Source organism: Vidua chalybeata, chromosome 3, assembly GCF_026979565.1.
Source record: "Vidua chalybeata isolate OUT-0048 chromosome 3, bVidCha1 merged haplotype, whole genome shotgun sequence".
NCBI classification, from domain to species: domain Eukaryota; kingdom Metazoa; phylum Chordata; class Aves; order Passeriformes; family Viduidae; genus Vidua; species Vidua chalybeata.
The window spans coordinates 22,662,058-22,676,837 of NC_071532.1; the positions used below are offsets into that span (position 1 = coordinate 22,662,058).

Genomic DNA, 14,780 nt, shown 5'->3' on the forward strand with positions numbered 1-14,780 from the left:
GCAGGGATGCCAACCTGGAAGTCTGATTCACCAAGATGAGAAAAAACAGGAACAAGAGAGGTTGTCTCCCTCTGGGCTTTAGTGCTGCACATCCTACTGCTACACACTGGCAGAAATGCCAGAGGGGCAGGTTTTGCTTTCATTACCAGAAATGGCTTTTCAAATAAAACATCCTCTCTCAGCACATGATAGGAATCAAGTATGTACAACTCCAGTATGTTCTGGATGCATGTATGGGTGATCTAAACCATTCCTTTATTAAGCATTAGGCATATTTTACAATTACTCAAATCCCAACACTCATAACTTCACATAAGTCTGAAATGTACCAAGGAGGAATGTGGGTAAATTTATTACACAGAATTTAGGGGACTAAGTGGTGCAATCTAAGACCAGGATGTCTGGCATTTCAAGATGGATATGAGCGATTTATGGTATGGATCTCTCTCTCCCCAGACAGACTTCTAAAAATGCAGAGGAAACTGAAGGAAGTAAAAATGCTGTGGGCATTTACAATCCTCTATAAGCACATGAATGTGGGAATGTACCTTGTCTCTCTGGTAAAACTCTGTTTACATCACATCCTTAGGTGAAAATCAAGAAATGCAAATGATAGGGCTCTGAGGGAACAGCATTAATAACAAATATTCAATGATTTTAAAAGATCCAGGTTATCTTAAAAATCTTATTACTTCAAAAACATAAACCTGTAAGATGACTTTAGGATTCAGATTATCTAGAGATTGGGTTAAAATATTCTTGTAACTGAAGGTCAGGATAGTAAACACTCCAGAGGGCTTTGTGAAAATCTCAAGAATAGTCAGATTGAGATGCTAGTCTTCATGCCTTCCACATTACCTCAAGCTGCAAAACATGAATTTGGATCAAGGCGCAGCCAGAATTTTGTTAAGCCTTACAAGCTGTTGTAGATTAATTTCAGCTGGAGATGCCTGCAGTGGCCCTAAGTATGTAGAGAGGAGGAAAAGTTGCTTAAATCCAGACTTAATCCAACTCAGAATAATCAGATGAGACATGCTGTCTGGCCCATCCCATCTTCACCCCTCTCCTGCCTTTGCTGTGAGTCAGAAGAGCCAGTCTAGGTACAAAATGGAAGGAATTTCTCCAATATATTGTTTTTCCTCCAAAATGAAGGTTTAGAATTCTTTTTGTATGTGCAAGAAATGCAGTATATAGGAAAAGCAAACTGTCAAGTGCATCTTTTCACCCTCTGTTCTCCAAATACAACCTTTACTGAATTTCATAAACTGTGACAGCAGTAAGGAATCCTTATGCTCCTTGTCCTGCCTCCATTCTGCCTCATGCTCATGTAGGAGCTCACAGCAAAGAATTCAATGCCTTGCCAGCTGAATCTGTCACAGGTACCCCAAGAGAGAATACTTTGTGACAGCTATTTTAATATTTTTAGATCTATATTTATACTTTGTATACAGTACTTGCGCATGCTCTCTCTCTCCCCATGACTACTAGCCACATTACTCAGAAGGCACTAATGCATGCATTTGATAAGGTGATTGTTTGTATCAATTTGACATGGTGTAGATGTGTCTGTTTTAACTATTGCTAAATTGCTGGTTTAATTTTTACTTATTACCAAGACCAAATGTGGAACTCTGCATACAACAGTATATTCACACTCATTCATGCTAAGTAGCATCAATGAATGACAGCTGGAGATCATAAGTGCTGCTGAAGAAGGTAGAGTTTTACTCAATGTACTCCACAGATCTTAGAATCATGGTTTGGATTGGAAGGGATCTTAAGGATCATCTAGTTCCTATGGGTAGGAACACCTTGCACTAGACCCAGTTACTCAGAGCCTGACCCAAAACCTGTCATTGAACTCTTTGAGGAATGGGGCATCCACAGGTGCTCTGGGCAACCCATGCCAGTGCCTCAGTACTGTCACAATCAAGAATTCCTTTCTATGATCTCAGCTGAAGTGACCCTCTGTCATTGTAAAGCCCCTGCCCCTTGTCCTATCAGGACCAGCCCTTGTAAGAAGGCTCTCTGCTGCTTTCTTTAGGCCCTTCTTTTTGCAGTTTGAGGCTGTGCAGCCCCTGGGGAATTTCACTCTGCAGCCTTTTTTTCCACGAGATTCTTCCCAAAACAGGACAGGGCTCATTCAGAAAGCGTGTGTGCGCTTGGTTCAGGAGCCAATCCAGTCACAGCCACAGCGGGTGAGCAGCAAAGTGCCCAAGTGGCATCATTCTTCCTGCAGAAGTGCAGTGAAATGCAGGTGCAGCACAGTCTGTGGTGGTGCCATCAGCCAGAGAATTGCCCTCTGGCAGGATCCATGCCCTTGCTGCCAATGAGTTCTGTTGCTGTTCTGGGCTCGATCTAATGTGGCCATTGTGGCACCCTCATGCCAGGTTGGCCAGTGACATGCAGCAACTGAATGCTGTAGAAAGAGGAGGGTGCTCCTGCTCTAAGCCACAGGCCATTCTCCATGCCATTGTGCTGTGGGAAATTAAGGGCAAAAAAAGTTTCTTTCCCATCCTGTGGTGGTTATGTGCAGCACTCAGGAAAACAAGCTCAGCAAGCTACAGTTGGTGTCTGTGCAGCTGGCTCTTTGATTGCTCCTTCTCTCCCTTGGCCAGGCTTATACAGCCCCTCATCTTCCTCAACTCGTCCCTTTCTCTGCCCTCATCTCCTCCCAAATATGGAGCCAAAAGCCCAGGCATCACTTCGCCCTGGCTCACAGGCTGGCCCTGCCTGTGAACAGCCTTGGTGTTGCAGGTGGTGTTGGCCCACACACCTTGGCATTCCTGGTGTGCTTTCCTACTGTTCCTGCCAGGTTCCTCTCCCCAGAATGACCCCAGGTCCTCCTTTGAGTATCTGTGAAGTGTGACCACGTGGCACATCAATCCCCCTTTGCTGCCCATGAAATCTGGGTCTGCCTTAGGGCACTGGCACTCCACTTGGGAGTTTCCCAGATGTATTCCCTTAGCCCAGGCTCACACCAGGCCCTAAATCAGCAGCCCAAGTGCATTTGAGCACCACCCCCAAGGTGTCTGCTTTTTTCCTATCCCTTTCCTAGGCTTGATGTACCAGGTTCCTCCGGCCCACAGTGACTCAGAGCGTTCTCCTCTCTGACCAGGCACTCTGGAGCTCTTTGGAGCCCCTCTGTCCTTTTGCGCCTGGCAAGTCTGCCCTCAGGCTCATTCTGCAAGTGCCAACCATGGAAGTCCTTGCTTTGCCCAGAAGTTGAAATTGGACCAAAAAGATGATTCCCTGTGACCATAGACAATTTTACTTCACTCAGGTAAGACAACTGTGGTGTCTGTGTGCACACAGAAGAGGAGTGTGGTCAGGACAGAGAAGGTTTTTGACACTCAGGCTGCCTTTGGATCAGCAGGAAATGGTTGCGGTGCACTGCAGTGTGCCCTGGACCATGGCTGTCCTGCTGCTCAAGATGTGTTTTGACCAAAGGTCTGCTGGAGGAGTTCCTTCACTTGAGTAAAGAATTCCACCAGAATCTTGATGGGAAATGGACAGGAGTCTACTTTGCCTAATGTTGGTACTGGAGTTGGTTTTGGAGAGGGGGTTGGTCTTGGCCATGGCTTCTGAGAGGGTTGTGGGGTGGTAATATAATGAATCCAGGGGTGTGAAGTGATCAAAAAATGACTACATGCCCGTGATGTTGGAGAGGAACTTCCATCTGGGCTCAGGTTCATGTGGAATAGGATCCAGTCATAGAAGTACTGAGTGGAGATGTAGATTCCAGGCTGCCTTGCTCTGGCACAGCCTCTTCCCCAGCTGGTTATTCCGATGACCCACCAGTAGTCACTGTTTTTCTCTTGGCACATGAGAGGACCACCGCTGTCACCCTGCAGCAGAGCACAGAGGATTAAGGTGGTGTTGGGGGCACCTGCCAGCACTGGGGCTGTCTCCTTCTATCCCACAGCCCCTGCCAGAGCTGTATTCTGGGCAGAGGAAGGCTCTGCTCAGGGGCTGGAGCCTCCAGAAGCTTGGCTGTGAATGACTTGGGTTCTTGTAGGGTAGGGCTCTCTCTGTTGTCTCTGCACAGGGCTCCTGGATGTGCAGAGGATGGACGTTTGGCACCTGGACCTCTGGGCTACCAGGATCATTAGCTGGGTTTTCTGGGCTTTTGGCACAAGGGGATGCCTGGGCAGGCAGATGTGGACGGGGAGTGTGTGGGAAGCCCCCACAGGAGTCGGGGGGGAGATGGGGCTGGGAGGGTGACTGAGTGGCCGGGCAAAGCAGGCCCTGGGCTGTGTTGTGGCAGTGCTGCCTGGGATGCCGGTGCTGCTGGGGGTTGAGTGGCTCGTGGTACGCTCCTACCTGGCAGGTGTCAATGTTGCCCTGAGGGTAACCAGCACACAAGTTGTGGGTGTGGATTTTCCCTGAGTACCAGAAGGTGCTGTTGCAGAGCTGGACATTGATGAGCTGGACCTTGGCCTGCTGAAGGTGATCACTTGATTTTTGACCTGTGAGCAAGAGAAAGGAATGAGCCCTCAACAGCTCCTTCCCAGTTCTCCTCCCATGGCTGTGTTGAGGTGGATCCATGGCTTGGCTTTGCATCTGCAGAGGAACTGGAGCTCTCGCCTGCCTTTGGGAATTGGGCCAGGCCCATTTCTGCAGAGGGATATGTCCTGCAGCCTGATTCCAACTTTGGCCTCTGGTCTGGGGAAACCCAAACCCTCTCCAGTCTGCTGAGCTGGCCCAGGAGTCGCTCTTGGGGACTCACCTCTTGCAGCAGTGGAACCCCAGCCAGCCACCCAGCAGTTTTGCAGCTCTGAGACTCTTAGGGTGGGGTCAGCCACACAGGCCAGCTGGATGTAGGGGCTGCACTGGACAGGATGGTCCAATTCCATCAGGGCAATATCATAGCTCATGTCATCAGGGTTGTAGTACCGGTGCATCAGCACCTGCTTGACATGGTGCACTTGTGCCCCATGGCCGGACTGAGTCAACTGGGTGGCCCCAATCACCACATACAGCAGACTGATTTCCCTAGAAGGCATGGAGAGAGGGCTGAGAGGGAGCAGAGCCATGTGCCATAGCCACCCAGCAGCTGCCAGACCTCTGCATGGCAAGGCAGAGAGGGAGCAGTGCTCTGGCAGGTGTGAGTGCCCTCACATGCCTTAGGCTGGGGGAATGTCAAGCTGGAGGCTGTTAGGAAGCCTCGGCACAAGCCCAGGCTTCTCCTGAGCACTGTGGCAGCCTGGCTGCCTGAGAGGAAAGGGGACGGGAGTAGCAGGTGGTGCTGCTGACAGGGCACCTGCTGGTGTTGTGGGGATGTCCCCATTCCCTGCTCCTCCTTACGTGACCTCGTCGAAGCAGTGGGCTGCTGTGAGGACCCACTGTGTGCTGATGAGGGAGCCTCCACACAGATGCTTCAGGCCTGGTATCCAGGGGTGCTGGATGCTGACCATCCACGGCCAGGTCCCTGGCAGGGCACCTGTGCCACCCACGATGCGTGTCATGCTGGAGTCATAAGCCGCGTCGCTGTAGTAATTAGTTGTGGGGTGGTAGACAGATGGCACAGCTCGGAGCCCGCAGCTCCCTCTGCAAGCAGAAAGTCATTTCCATGCTGCTTCATGGCCTGCTGTGGCTCAGGCTGAAGCTCAGCCCTCTGCCCTCCCCACCAGGGCTTGCACGCACTGCAGGCCAGGGAAGCCCATGGGGTGTGCGTCTGTCCGTGCCAGCACCTGGCTGCTGGCAAGGAACTGAGGCTTCCCATTGTGGGATCTTGTCCTAGTGATGTTTTTACCTCAGATGCTTTTACAGAAGGTTTTGGCCTCAGACCGTGGCAAACAGTATGCCGAGAAGGGACACCTGACCTGGCCACAGTGGGAAACATGGGGTCATGGGAGTTAGTAGTATGCTTTTAGAACCTTCCTATATTTGGTCAAGTTTCCTGTTTTCCTTCACCTTTCATCGAGACCTTTTTCATATAAGGTCATATCCTGAGTTCACCTTTCTGATTGGACATTGTGCCCCTTACCTGGTTGCATTTGCCCCGCCCAAGGAGTCTTTGGAACCTAGCCTCTGTACCTGTGTGACATTTGTTATTTTCACAATTAAATTTTTTTATTTTCTGGCTAGTTCCATTGTTCCCCTCCCTTCTTATTTAGCCAGCTCCTCCTGGCCAAGCCATGCAGGGGAATCACAGTGGGCTTCTATGCTCATACCCCATGGCGGGTGTCCCCTCCAGGGAAGGTCACAAGTGTTGCCATGGTTCCCTCCCAGGGCCTGGCGCCACTCACCTGCAAGTGTACTGGATGCTCTGTGCCAGCCCAGCCATGATCAGCAGGATGAGGAGGCCGAGCCAATTCATGGCTGCCAGAGGCACGTGTCAGCTGCAAGCACTGAGAGCTCCGTGCAGCAGCACAGCCACAGCCGCAGTGCCTGCAGCGGCCACGCTGCTTGTGCTGCCCTTGGCCCTGGGGCTGATGTCATGGAGGGGTGGGTTCCATGTTCTGGGCTCTGTGGGGATGTGTGTCATGGGGCCCATGGTGGGAGGAGCTGCATCGAATCAAGGAGCAATAGAATAGTTTGGGCTGGAATGGACCTTGAAGATCATGTAGCTCCAACCTGCTACCATGGGCAGGGAGGGATGGCTTGCACTAGACCCAGTTGTCCACAGTGTGCACAGCCTGGGTCAGAAGCTGTCCTTGAATATTTTGAGGGATGGGGCATTGAAGTACTAAGTCCTGATCAAAAGGCCCTAACTAAGGCCAGAACAACAGGCCTTGACCAAGAGTTAGCCTCTGGATGAATCTTCCAAACAAATGTTATCTATGTGCACTCACTGGCAAAATATGGATTTACCTTTCCATACTTATGGACTGGACAAGGCCCTATCTCATCTTGTTTGTGGGTATGTGATCACAAACAACTCCCTTGGTTCCTCCTGAAGCCTTCCAAGGCCTTGGGAGCATCCCATTAGGAGAATGAAGCCAGTTGTTACTGCACTAGAAGTTTTGGTATCTTGCTTATTCCACAGTATAAAAACAGGGACCTCTCACAGCACAGTCAGTAACCTCACTGCCTGTAGGGGAAGGTACCTGCAGGGTTGCCCAGTTGCTGTCAGTGGTTCCCCAATCCTTCACTGTGACAGTGGCTTCCCCCCAGTTGATGGGCAGGCCTGGATAATGTTAAGGATTAGGGTAACTTGTGATGTGTCTTTCCTCATCACTGTCGGCAGTTGTTTATAGTAATGATTAGATGCATTTCATAGTTTATCCTTTTGCAATTCTTTGCTAATGATTTGATGTCCTGCTTACTTATCCTTTTGCAATTCTTTCCAGGTTTGAATTATAGTAAATTACATTTATTCCTGAAGTCAGTGTCTGTGTCTTCTGTGCTGACACTGCCTACATGAAAAACAGGCATCCACAGCTGCTCTGGGTAACCCATGACAGTATATCAGCAAGAATTCCTCGTATTCCTCACAGTCAAGAATTCCTTCCTATGATCTCATCTAAAGCTACCTCTGTCACTGTAAAGCCATTGCCCCTTGTCCTGTCAGGACCTGCCCTTGTAAGAAAACTCTCTGTTGCTTTCTTTAGGCCCCTCTTCTTGCAGGATGAGGCTGTGCAGTCCCCACGGCAGGCAGTGGCTGAGGAACCCATTTGGGGCAGGGAGCTGTGCCAGCTGCAGATTGAGCTCTGGCTGGCAGGAGCCCAGGATCAGAGGCTGTGCACCCTTCACGTGACAGAGGGCACAGGGAGCAGGCCAGGGGAACGGACACTTCTTGGAGACTGGGATGTTTTCCCCCTCCTTTTCTGTTAGGGAATTTTCTCCCATTTGTTGCCTAAGAGATGGGAACAACATATACTTAAGAGAGACAAAAGATACAGCCAAGGAGGAGTGGGAAGGGTGCAGTTTGCTACTGTCTCTGAGCAGTGAGGTTCTCTTGGGATGTGTTCAGATACTGTGAGATTTTGGCTGGGGTTGAGGGGCTAAGCTCAGCTCCTCACTCTCTCTCACTCTCAGGGCAAGAGGGGAACGGTCCAGTTTGCTGCTGTGGGGTGAATTTGCTGCCACAGTGGAATTCTGTCCTAAACTGCTTTTCTCCTTTCTGTGGGTGAGCTTCTGCTCACAAGAGCAGGTGTTGAACTGGGATCTTTCCAACACCCAACCTCACTGGGAAGGCGATCCTGACTCCTTCCCCCTTCACAGAGGGTCCATCTCCCAGCTGCTTGCAGCTGCTGCTTGCAGTAGCCTGGCACCACTGCCCAGCTGTGCTGTTTTATGCTGTGTTCTCGTTGGTTGCTGTGGTCCACGTCACTGCCATGGAGCCTGTCCCCGTTGGGCGGGTGGGCTTCTGCCCTCCTTGTCTTGCCCCCTATAAAATCCGGCGCCTCCCCGGTCTTGTTGCTGTTTTTGTCCACGCGGAGTTGGGGGCAGTTCGTAGCTTTTCTACTGCAGCTCCCACGGCCATTAAAGCTTTACAGCCGTCCATGCGGATGAATTGGACAATTCTTTCGCCTCGTTGTTTCCTCCCTCTCGCCAATGGCATAACGTGGCCAACCCACCCTGGTGTGCAGCAGCAAAAGCACCAGGGAATTGCAACAAGCACCGGTCCTGCTGAGAAGCAGAGGCACCCGAGCCGGGCACTCCGGAGCTGCCTGGGGCTGGGAAAAATAACACATTGTTGCAGAACTGTTATTCCTGTTCTCATATCTTTGCCTGAAAACCCAGTAATTTCAACCTTAGAATAATTTGGAGGGAAGGGGGGGGTCACATTTTCATTCCAAAGGAGGCTCCCGCCTTCCTTGGCAGACACCTGTCCTTTAAACCCGGATGATACTGACAGCTGCAGCAGGAGCTGGTGGCTCTTTATCGAATGAGACATCTGTGACTCTGCTGACAGACCTCAGGGTGGAATGGGTACAGTCACCTGCTCTGACGAGGTGAGAGTGGCGTAGGTGGGGAATTGAACAGGGCACCTGGCAGCTCACTGGAGCAACACTTGCCTCTGGAATAGTCACATATGGGAGTTTCTTCAGCACTATAGCAGCCCAGATAGGAATGTAGAGGAGTACCTCTAGAGCCTCCCTCCTCTAAATATACAACTACTGGAATTGTCAGGGTGGGAAGGAGACAGAGGAGGAATGTTATAACTCCATGTGCAGAGTCTGTGTAAAATAAAAGGGTGGGTTTGAGCCGCTCTATTGTTGCGACATTTGGTGCAGATTTGGTGAAATCATGGGTAGTGGGTGGAGAAGGCATGTACAGCATGATCAGCCTAAGGTGGCCACAGAGGAGTTGTGGAGGCCCCCATAAGTTGTGAGGTGGAGAAGCTCAGGTCTCTGCTTGAAGCTTTTGGTGACAGGCACAGGGAGAGCCTTGTATCCCTTATGCCACACAATGGGTGCTAGAGCACACACAGAAGGGAGTGGAAGTCCCTTCTTGGCATGCAAAAAGGGGTTTCACGTGCCTTGAAGTGTTTGATATGATGGGAAATATCCCTGATTTATGTAAGGGGATGTCCGTGGCTGAGGTTGCACAGAACTGGGAGAAATTGTTTGGGCAGCAGAGTTTTGCCAAGACAGTGCAATAAGGTTGTTCCAAGATGATTGGGCAACTCTAAGCTGGTCTGCTCACTGGACAGGGTAACGGCTATCCCCAACCCTGAGTAACACTCTTTCACTCAGTGTCTTTAGTGAGCAAGCAGCTTCTGACATCAGGAAATATTTGAAGAACCTTATGCAGGTGGCAGGGACCAGTACAGAAGTGGGGTGGTTGTTCTCAGCACAGCACATCTTGATTAAGAGAGGTGGAAGAGTGCCACCCACTGTGAGACAGGACTCCATTGGCCTGGTGATGCCAGATTCATTTTTGCCTATTTTCTTTTATATATTCTCTGTATTCTTTACACATACATTTGTAGCTCTGTAGCCTGTTGTTGTATCTGTGGCTAGTTTCCCAGTACTTTTCCCTACCTTTTCCCTAAGCAGACAGACAAAACGTATTTCGGAGCTCCATGCTGTGGAGAGTACAAAGCCCCTAATCCTATCTTGGTTCTTCTTGGGAACCAAGGCTGGAAACAGCTCTTTGAGATGTGTTTTCATAAACAAAATTTAATTTCTATCTGGATGAGGGGTGGGGAGTGAGGGAGGATTTAGAGACTGTTGAACTGAGGGAGGAATTACTTCACAATTTGTGGTCCTAATTGGTGATTTTTGTCAAATACGCTAATTTGCTAAGCTTATAAAACTGTATTCACCCCATGTGGGGGAGGAATTCTGTGGACATTTGCCATATCTGCCACAGGAGGCCTCCAATGAAGCTCAGCCTTTATATTACCTCCTATACTAACATTATGTCGAAGGTGTGCTGTTTTGTTTCTAGGTCCTTTAAGGCATCACTTGAAGCCAAGAAGAGTATTCAGAAGCAGATGGAGTGACACTTAGCCCAAGGTATTTTGAAGCATTCCATTAGATGAAGAAAGTCAATGTTCACTTGCCTTCACCTGGAAAAGAGAGGTGAAAACTGCCTTCAACAAGACGACCCCATGGCAGTCTACCCCAAGTCTACCCTTCAACAAGTCTCCTGGCCCAACAGAATCAAAGTTTGAATGGAAAGGACAAAAATTTTGGTGCAGATTTGTACAGGTTGTAGGTGATTTGTTAATTAGTGAGTTGAGATAAGAAGGTTCTTTCCCATCCTGTAGTGATTCTGTGCAGCACTCTGGAAAACAAGCTCAGCAAGCTGCAGTTGGTGTCTGTGCAGCTGGCTCTTTGATTGCTCCTTCTCTCCCTTGGCCAGGCTTATACAGCCCCTCAACTCGTCCCTTTCTCTGCCCTCATCTCCTGCCAAATATGGAGCCAAAAGCCCAGGCATCACTTCGCCCTGGCTCACAGGCTGGCCCTGCCTGTGAACAGCCTTGGTGTTGCAGGTGGTGTTGGCCCACACACCTTGGCATTCCTGGTGTGCTTTCCTACTGTTCCTGCCAGGTTCCTCTCCCCAGAATGACCCCAGCTCCTCCTTTGAGTATCTGTGAAGTGTGACTACCTGGCACATCAATCCCCCTTTGCTGCCCATGAAATCTGGGTCTGCCTTAGGGCACTGGCACTCCAGTCAGGAGCCAAGAGTTTCCCTTGGGAGTTTCCCAGATGTGTTCCCTTAGCCCAGGCTCACACCAGGCCCTAAATCAGCAGCCCGTGTACTTTTGAGCACCACCCCCAAGGTATCTGCTTTTTTCCTATCCCTTTCCTAGGCTTGATGTACCAGGTTCCTCCAGCCCATGGTGGCTCAGAGCACTCTTGTCTATGACCAGGCACTCTGGAGCTCTTTGGAGCCACTCTGTCCCTTGGTGCCCCCAGGCTCATTCGGCAGGTGCTGAGCATGGCACTTCTTGTCTTGCCCAGAATTCAGAATTGCACTGAAAAGATGGTCCCCTGTGAACCAAAGTAACTTTATTTCAACAACTAAATCAACTCCAGTGTCTGTGTGCACAGAGGAGATGAGAGTGGTCAGGACAGAGCAGGGTTTTGACCCTGAGGCTGCCTTTGGATCAGCAGGAAATGGTTATGGTGCACTGCAGCCTGCCGTGCATCCTGCCTGTCCTGCTGCTCAAGGAGCACTTTTAACTGTGTTTATACGCATGTTGTAATCGATCCAGTCAAAGAAGTCCTGAGTGGAGATGTAGACTCCAGGCCTCATTGCTCTGGCACAGCCTGTTCCAAAGCTGGTTAGTCCAATGACCCACCAGTAGTCAGCGTTGTTGTCCTGGCACATGAGAGGACCACCGCTGTCACCCTGCAGCAGAGCACAGAGGATTAAGGTGGTGTTGGGGGCACCTGCCAGCACTGGGGCTGTCTCCTTCTATCCCACAGCCCCTGCCAGAGCTGTATTCTGGGCAGAGGAAAGCTCTGCTCAGGGGCTGGAGCCTCCAGAAGCTTGGCTATGAATGACTTGGGTTCTTGTAGGGTAGGGCTCTCTCTGTTGTCTCTGCACAGGGCTCCTGGATGTGCAGAGGATGGACATTTAGCACCTGGACCTCTGGGCTACCAGGATCATTAGCTGGGCTTTCTGGGCTTTTGGCACAAGGGGAGGCCTGGGCAGGCAGATGTGGATGGGGAGTGTGTGGGAAGCCCCCACAAGAGCTGGGGGGGAAAAGGGGCTGGGAGGGTGACTGAGTGGCCGGGCAAAGCAGGCCCTGGGCTGTGTTGGGGTGGTGCTGCCCGGGATGCCGGTGCTGCTGGGGGCTGAGTGGCTCATGGTACGCTCCTACCTTGCAGGAGTCAATGTTGCCCTGTGGGTAACCAGCACACAAGTTGTAGGGGTGGATTTTCCCAGAGTACCAGTCACTGCTGTTGCAGAGCTGGACATCGATGAGCTGGACCTTGGCCTGCTGAAGGTGATCAGCTGAATCTAGATCTGTGAGCAGGGAAAGGAATAAGCCCCTGGCAGCACCATGGCAGTTCTCCTTCCCTGTCTGGAGAATCCTTTTCCCTAGGGCCAGACCCGTCTCTGCAGAGGTGTACGTCCTGTAGCCTGGCTTTGGCCTCTGCTCTAGGGAAACCCAAACCCTCTCCCCAGTGTGCTGAGCTGGCCCAGACATTGCTCTTGGTACTCACTTCTTGCAGTAGTGACACCCCAGCCAGCAATCCAGCAGTTGATGAGCTCTGAGACTCTTAGGGTGGGGTCAGCCACACAGGCCAGCTGGATGTAGGAGCTGCACAGGACTGGACGGTCCAGTTGCATCAGGGCAATGTCGTAGCTGTAGTCGCTAGGCTTGTAGTTGCTGTGTATCACCACCTTCTTGACGCTGCGCACTTGTGCCCCAGGGCCTGGCTGAGTCAACTGTGTGGCACCAATCACCACGTACAGCATGCTGATGTTACTGCAAAGGAGATGGAGGGAGGGCTGAGAGGGAGTCACAGCAGCCCAGCAGTTGCCAGATCTCTGCTTGGCAAGGCAGAGAGGGAGCAGTGCTCTGGCAGGTGTGAGTGCCCTTGCATGCCTTAGGCTGGGGGAATGTCAAGCTGGAGGCTGTTAGGAAGCCTTGGCACAAGCCCAGGCTTCTCCTGAGCACTGTGGCAGCCTGGCTGCCTGAGAGGAAAGGGGACGGGATTTGCTGGTGGAGCTGCTGACAGGGCACCTGCTGGTGTTGTGGGGATGTCCCCATTCCCTGCTCCTCCTTACCTGATCTTGTCAAAGCAGTGGGCTGCTGTGAGGACCCAATCTGCAGTGATGAGGGACCCTCCACACCAGTGTCCCAGGCCTGGTACCCAGGGGTGCTGGATGCTGACGATCCAGGGCCATTCTGCTTCCGCGGCACCCATGCCACCCACGATGCGTGTTATGCCATAGTCATAAGCCACGTCGCCGTAGGAATAAGTCATGGGGTTGTTGACAGGTGGTGGGGCTCGGAGCCCACAGCTCCCTCTGCAAGCAGAAAGTCATTTCCATGCTGCTTCATGGCCTGCTGTGGCTCAGGCTGAAGCTCAGCCCTCTGCCCTCCCCACAAGGACTTGCACGCACTGCAGACCAGGGAAGCCCATGGGGTGTGTGTCTGTCCGTGCCAGCACCTGGCTGCTGGCAAGGAACTGAGGCTTCCCATGGTGGGTGTGAAGCTGTGGCCAGGCCATGGGGGACAGGCAGGTCCCCTCCAGGGAATGTCGCAAGTGTTGCCGTGGCTCCCTCCCAGGGCCTGGCACCACTCACCCGCAAGTGTACTGGATGCTCTGTGCCAGCCCTGCCACGGTCAGCAGGACGAGGAGGCCGAGCCAATTCATGGCTGCCAGAGGCACGTGTCAGCTGCAAGCACTGAGAGCTCCGTGCAGCAGCACAGCCGCAGCCGCAGTGCCTGCAGCGGCCACGCTGCCTGTGGTGTCCTGGGGCTGATGTCACAGAGGGGTGGGTTCCATGTTCTGGGCTCTGTGGGGATCTGTGTAATGGATCCCACTGGGAGAGGGGCAACATCTACTTGAGGAGCCATGTAATAGTTTAGGGTGGAAGGGACTTTGGAAATCATCTTGTTCTGACCCCTTGCCTTGGGCACGGAGGGTAACTTGTATTGGAGAAGGCTGCTCAGAGCCTGGCTCAGAAGCTGTCCTTGAACACTTTGAGGGATGAGGTATTGAAGTACTAAGTCCTGATCAACAGGCCCTTACTAAGGCAGCAACAACAGGTCTTGACCAAAAGTTGATCTCTAGATTGGCCTTCTAACCAAATGTTATCAGTATCTGCTCACTGGCAAAACATGGATTTACCTTTCCCTATTTAGAAGCCAGACAAGGCCACATCTGGCCTTATTTTGGGCGTAGGGTCACAGACCACTCACTTGGTTCCTCCTGAAGCCCTCCATGGCCTTGGGAGCATCCCAGTAGGAGAATAAAACCAGACATTCCTGCTGTAGAATGTTTATGGTAGCTTGTTTATTCAACATTATAAAAAAGGGCCCTCTCCCAGTGCAGTCAGAAGCCTCGTTGCCTGTAGGAGACTGCATCTGCAGAATTTCCTATTTGCAAGGAGTGTTTCCCCAGTATTGTGACAATAATTTCCCCAGTTGAATGGGCAGACCTGAACAATGGTAAAGTATTAGGGTAAGTAGTGGTGTATCTTTCTTCATCACTGTAGGCAGTCATTTATAGTAATGATTAGATGCATTGCTTAGCTTATCCTTTTGCAATTCTTTGCAGTTTTGAATTTCAGTAAGTTACGCTAATTTCTGAAGTTGGTTTCTGTGTCTTCTGTGCTGCCCCTGACTGTGGGAAAAGCAGGATTCCACACTGCTCTAGGTAACCTATACCTGTGTCTCAGTGCCTTGGAGTGATTTA

At 51.2% G+C, this 14,780-nt stretch overlaps 2 protein-coding genes across 3 annotated transcripts; both read right to left on the reverse strand.

The window, feature by feature from the left end:
* Nucleotides 1–3,248: 3,248 nt before the first annotated feature.
* On the reverse strand, nucleotides 3,249–6,429 carry LOC128786277 (acrosin-like). 2 transcript variants are annotated; one of them, XM_053939455.1, is made up of 7 exons: nucleotides 6,252–6,272; nucleotides 5,990–6,039; nucleotides 5,756–5,825; nucleotides 5,308–5,550; nucleotides 4,730–4,995; nucleotides 4,324–4,469; nucleotides 3,249–3,848 (listed from the first exon to the last, which is right to left on the reverse strand). In XM_053939455.1, the coding sequence occupies exons 4-7, from the start codon at nucleotides 5,466–5,468 to the stop codon at nucleotides 3,429–3,431; spliced, it is 993 nt and encodes a 330-aa protein (XP_053795430.1). In that variant the 5' UTR covers nucleotides 5,469–5,550; nucleotides 5,756–5,825; nucleotides 5,990–6,039; nucleotides 6,252–6,272; the 3' UTR covers nucleotides 3,249–3,428. The 2 variants fall into 2 exon arrangements, with proteins under 2 accessions (XP_053795430.1, XP_053795429.1); XM_053939454.1 differs by lacking the exons at nucleotides 5,756–5,825; nucleotides 5,990–6,039 and having other exon boundaries at nucleotides 6,252–6,429.
* A 4,962-nt stretch (nucleotides 6,430–11,391) lies between these two features.
* Nucleotides 11,392–13,815, reverse strand: LOC128786278 (acrosin-like). The gene is made up of 5 exons (XM_053939456.1): nucleotides 13,666–13,815; nucleotides 13,144–13,386; nucleotides 12,576–12,841; nucleotides 12,230–12,375; nucleotides 11,392–11,754 (listed from the first exon to the last, which is right to left on the reverse strand). The coding sequence occupies exons 1-5, from the start codon at nucleotides 13,734–13,736 to the stop codon at nucleotides 11,569–11,571; spliced, it is 912 nt and encodes a 303-aa protein (XP_053795431.1). The 5' UTR covers nucleotides 13,737–13,815; the 3' UTR covers nucleotides 11,392–11,568.
* Between the last annotated feature and the right edge of the window lie 965 nt (nucleotides 13,816–14,780).

Excerpts from the sequence above, each read along its gene's own strand:
- LOC128786277 (XM_053939454.1), bottom strand. The coding sequence starts at position 6,322 with ATGAATTGGCTCGGCCTCCTCATCCTGCTGATCATGGCTGGGCTGGCA. Across the intron at positions 5,551-6,251 it reads AGCATCCAGTACACTTGCAG|AGGGAGCTGCGGGCTCCGAG; the intron begins GTGAGTGGCGCC and ends TTCTGCTTGCAG. Across the intron at positions 3,849-4,323 it reads GCAACATTGACACCTGCCAG|GGTGACAGCGGTGGTCCTCT; the intron begins GTAGGAGCGTAC and ends GCTCTGCTGCAG.
- LOC128786278 (XM_053939456.1), bottom strand. The coding sequence starts at position 13,736 with ATGAATTGGCTCGGCCTCCTCGTCCTGCTGACCGTGGCAGGGCTGGCA. Across the intron at positions 13,387-13,665 it reads AGCATCCAGTACACTTGCGG|AGGGAGCTGTGGGCTCCGAG; the intron begins GTGAGTGGTGCC and ends TTCTGCTTGCAG. Across the intron at positions 12,376-12,575 it reads GGGTGTCACTACTGCAAGAA|ATCTAGATTCAGCTGATCAC; the intron begins GTGAGTACCAAG and ends CCCTGCTCACAG.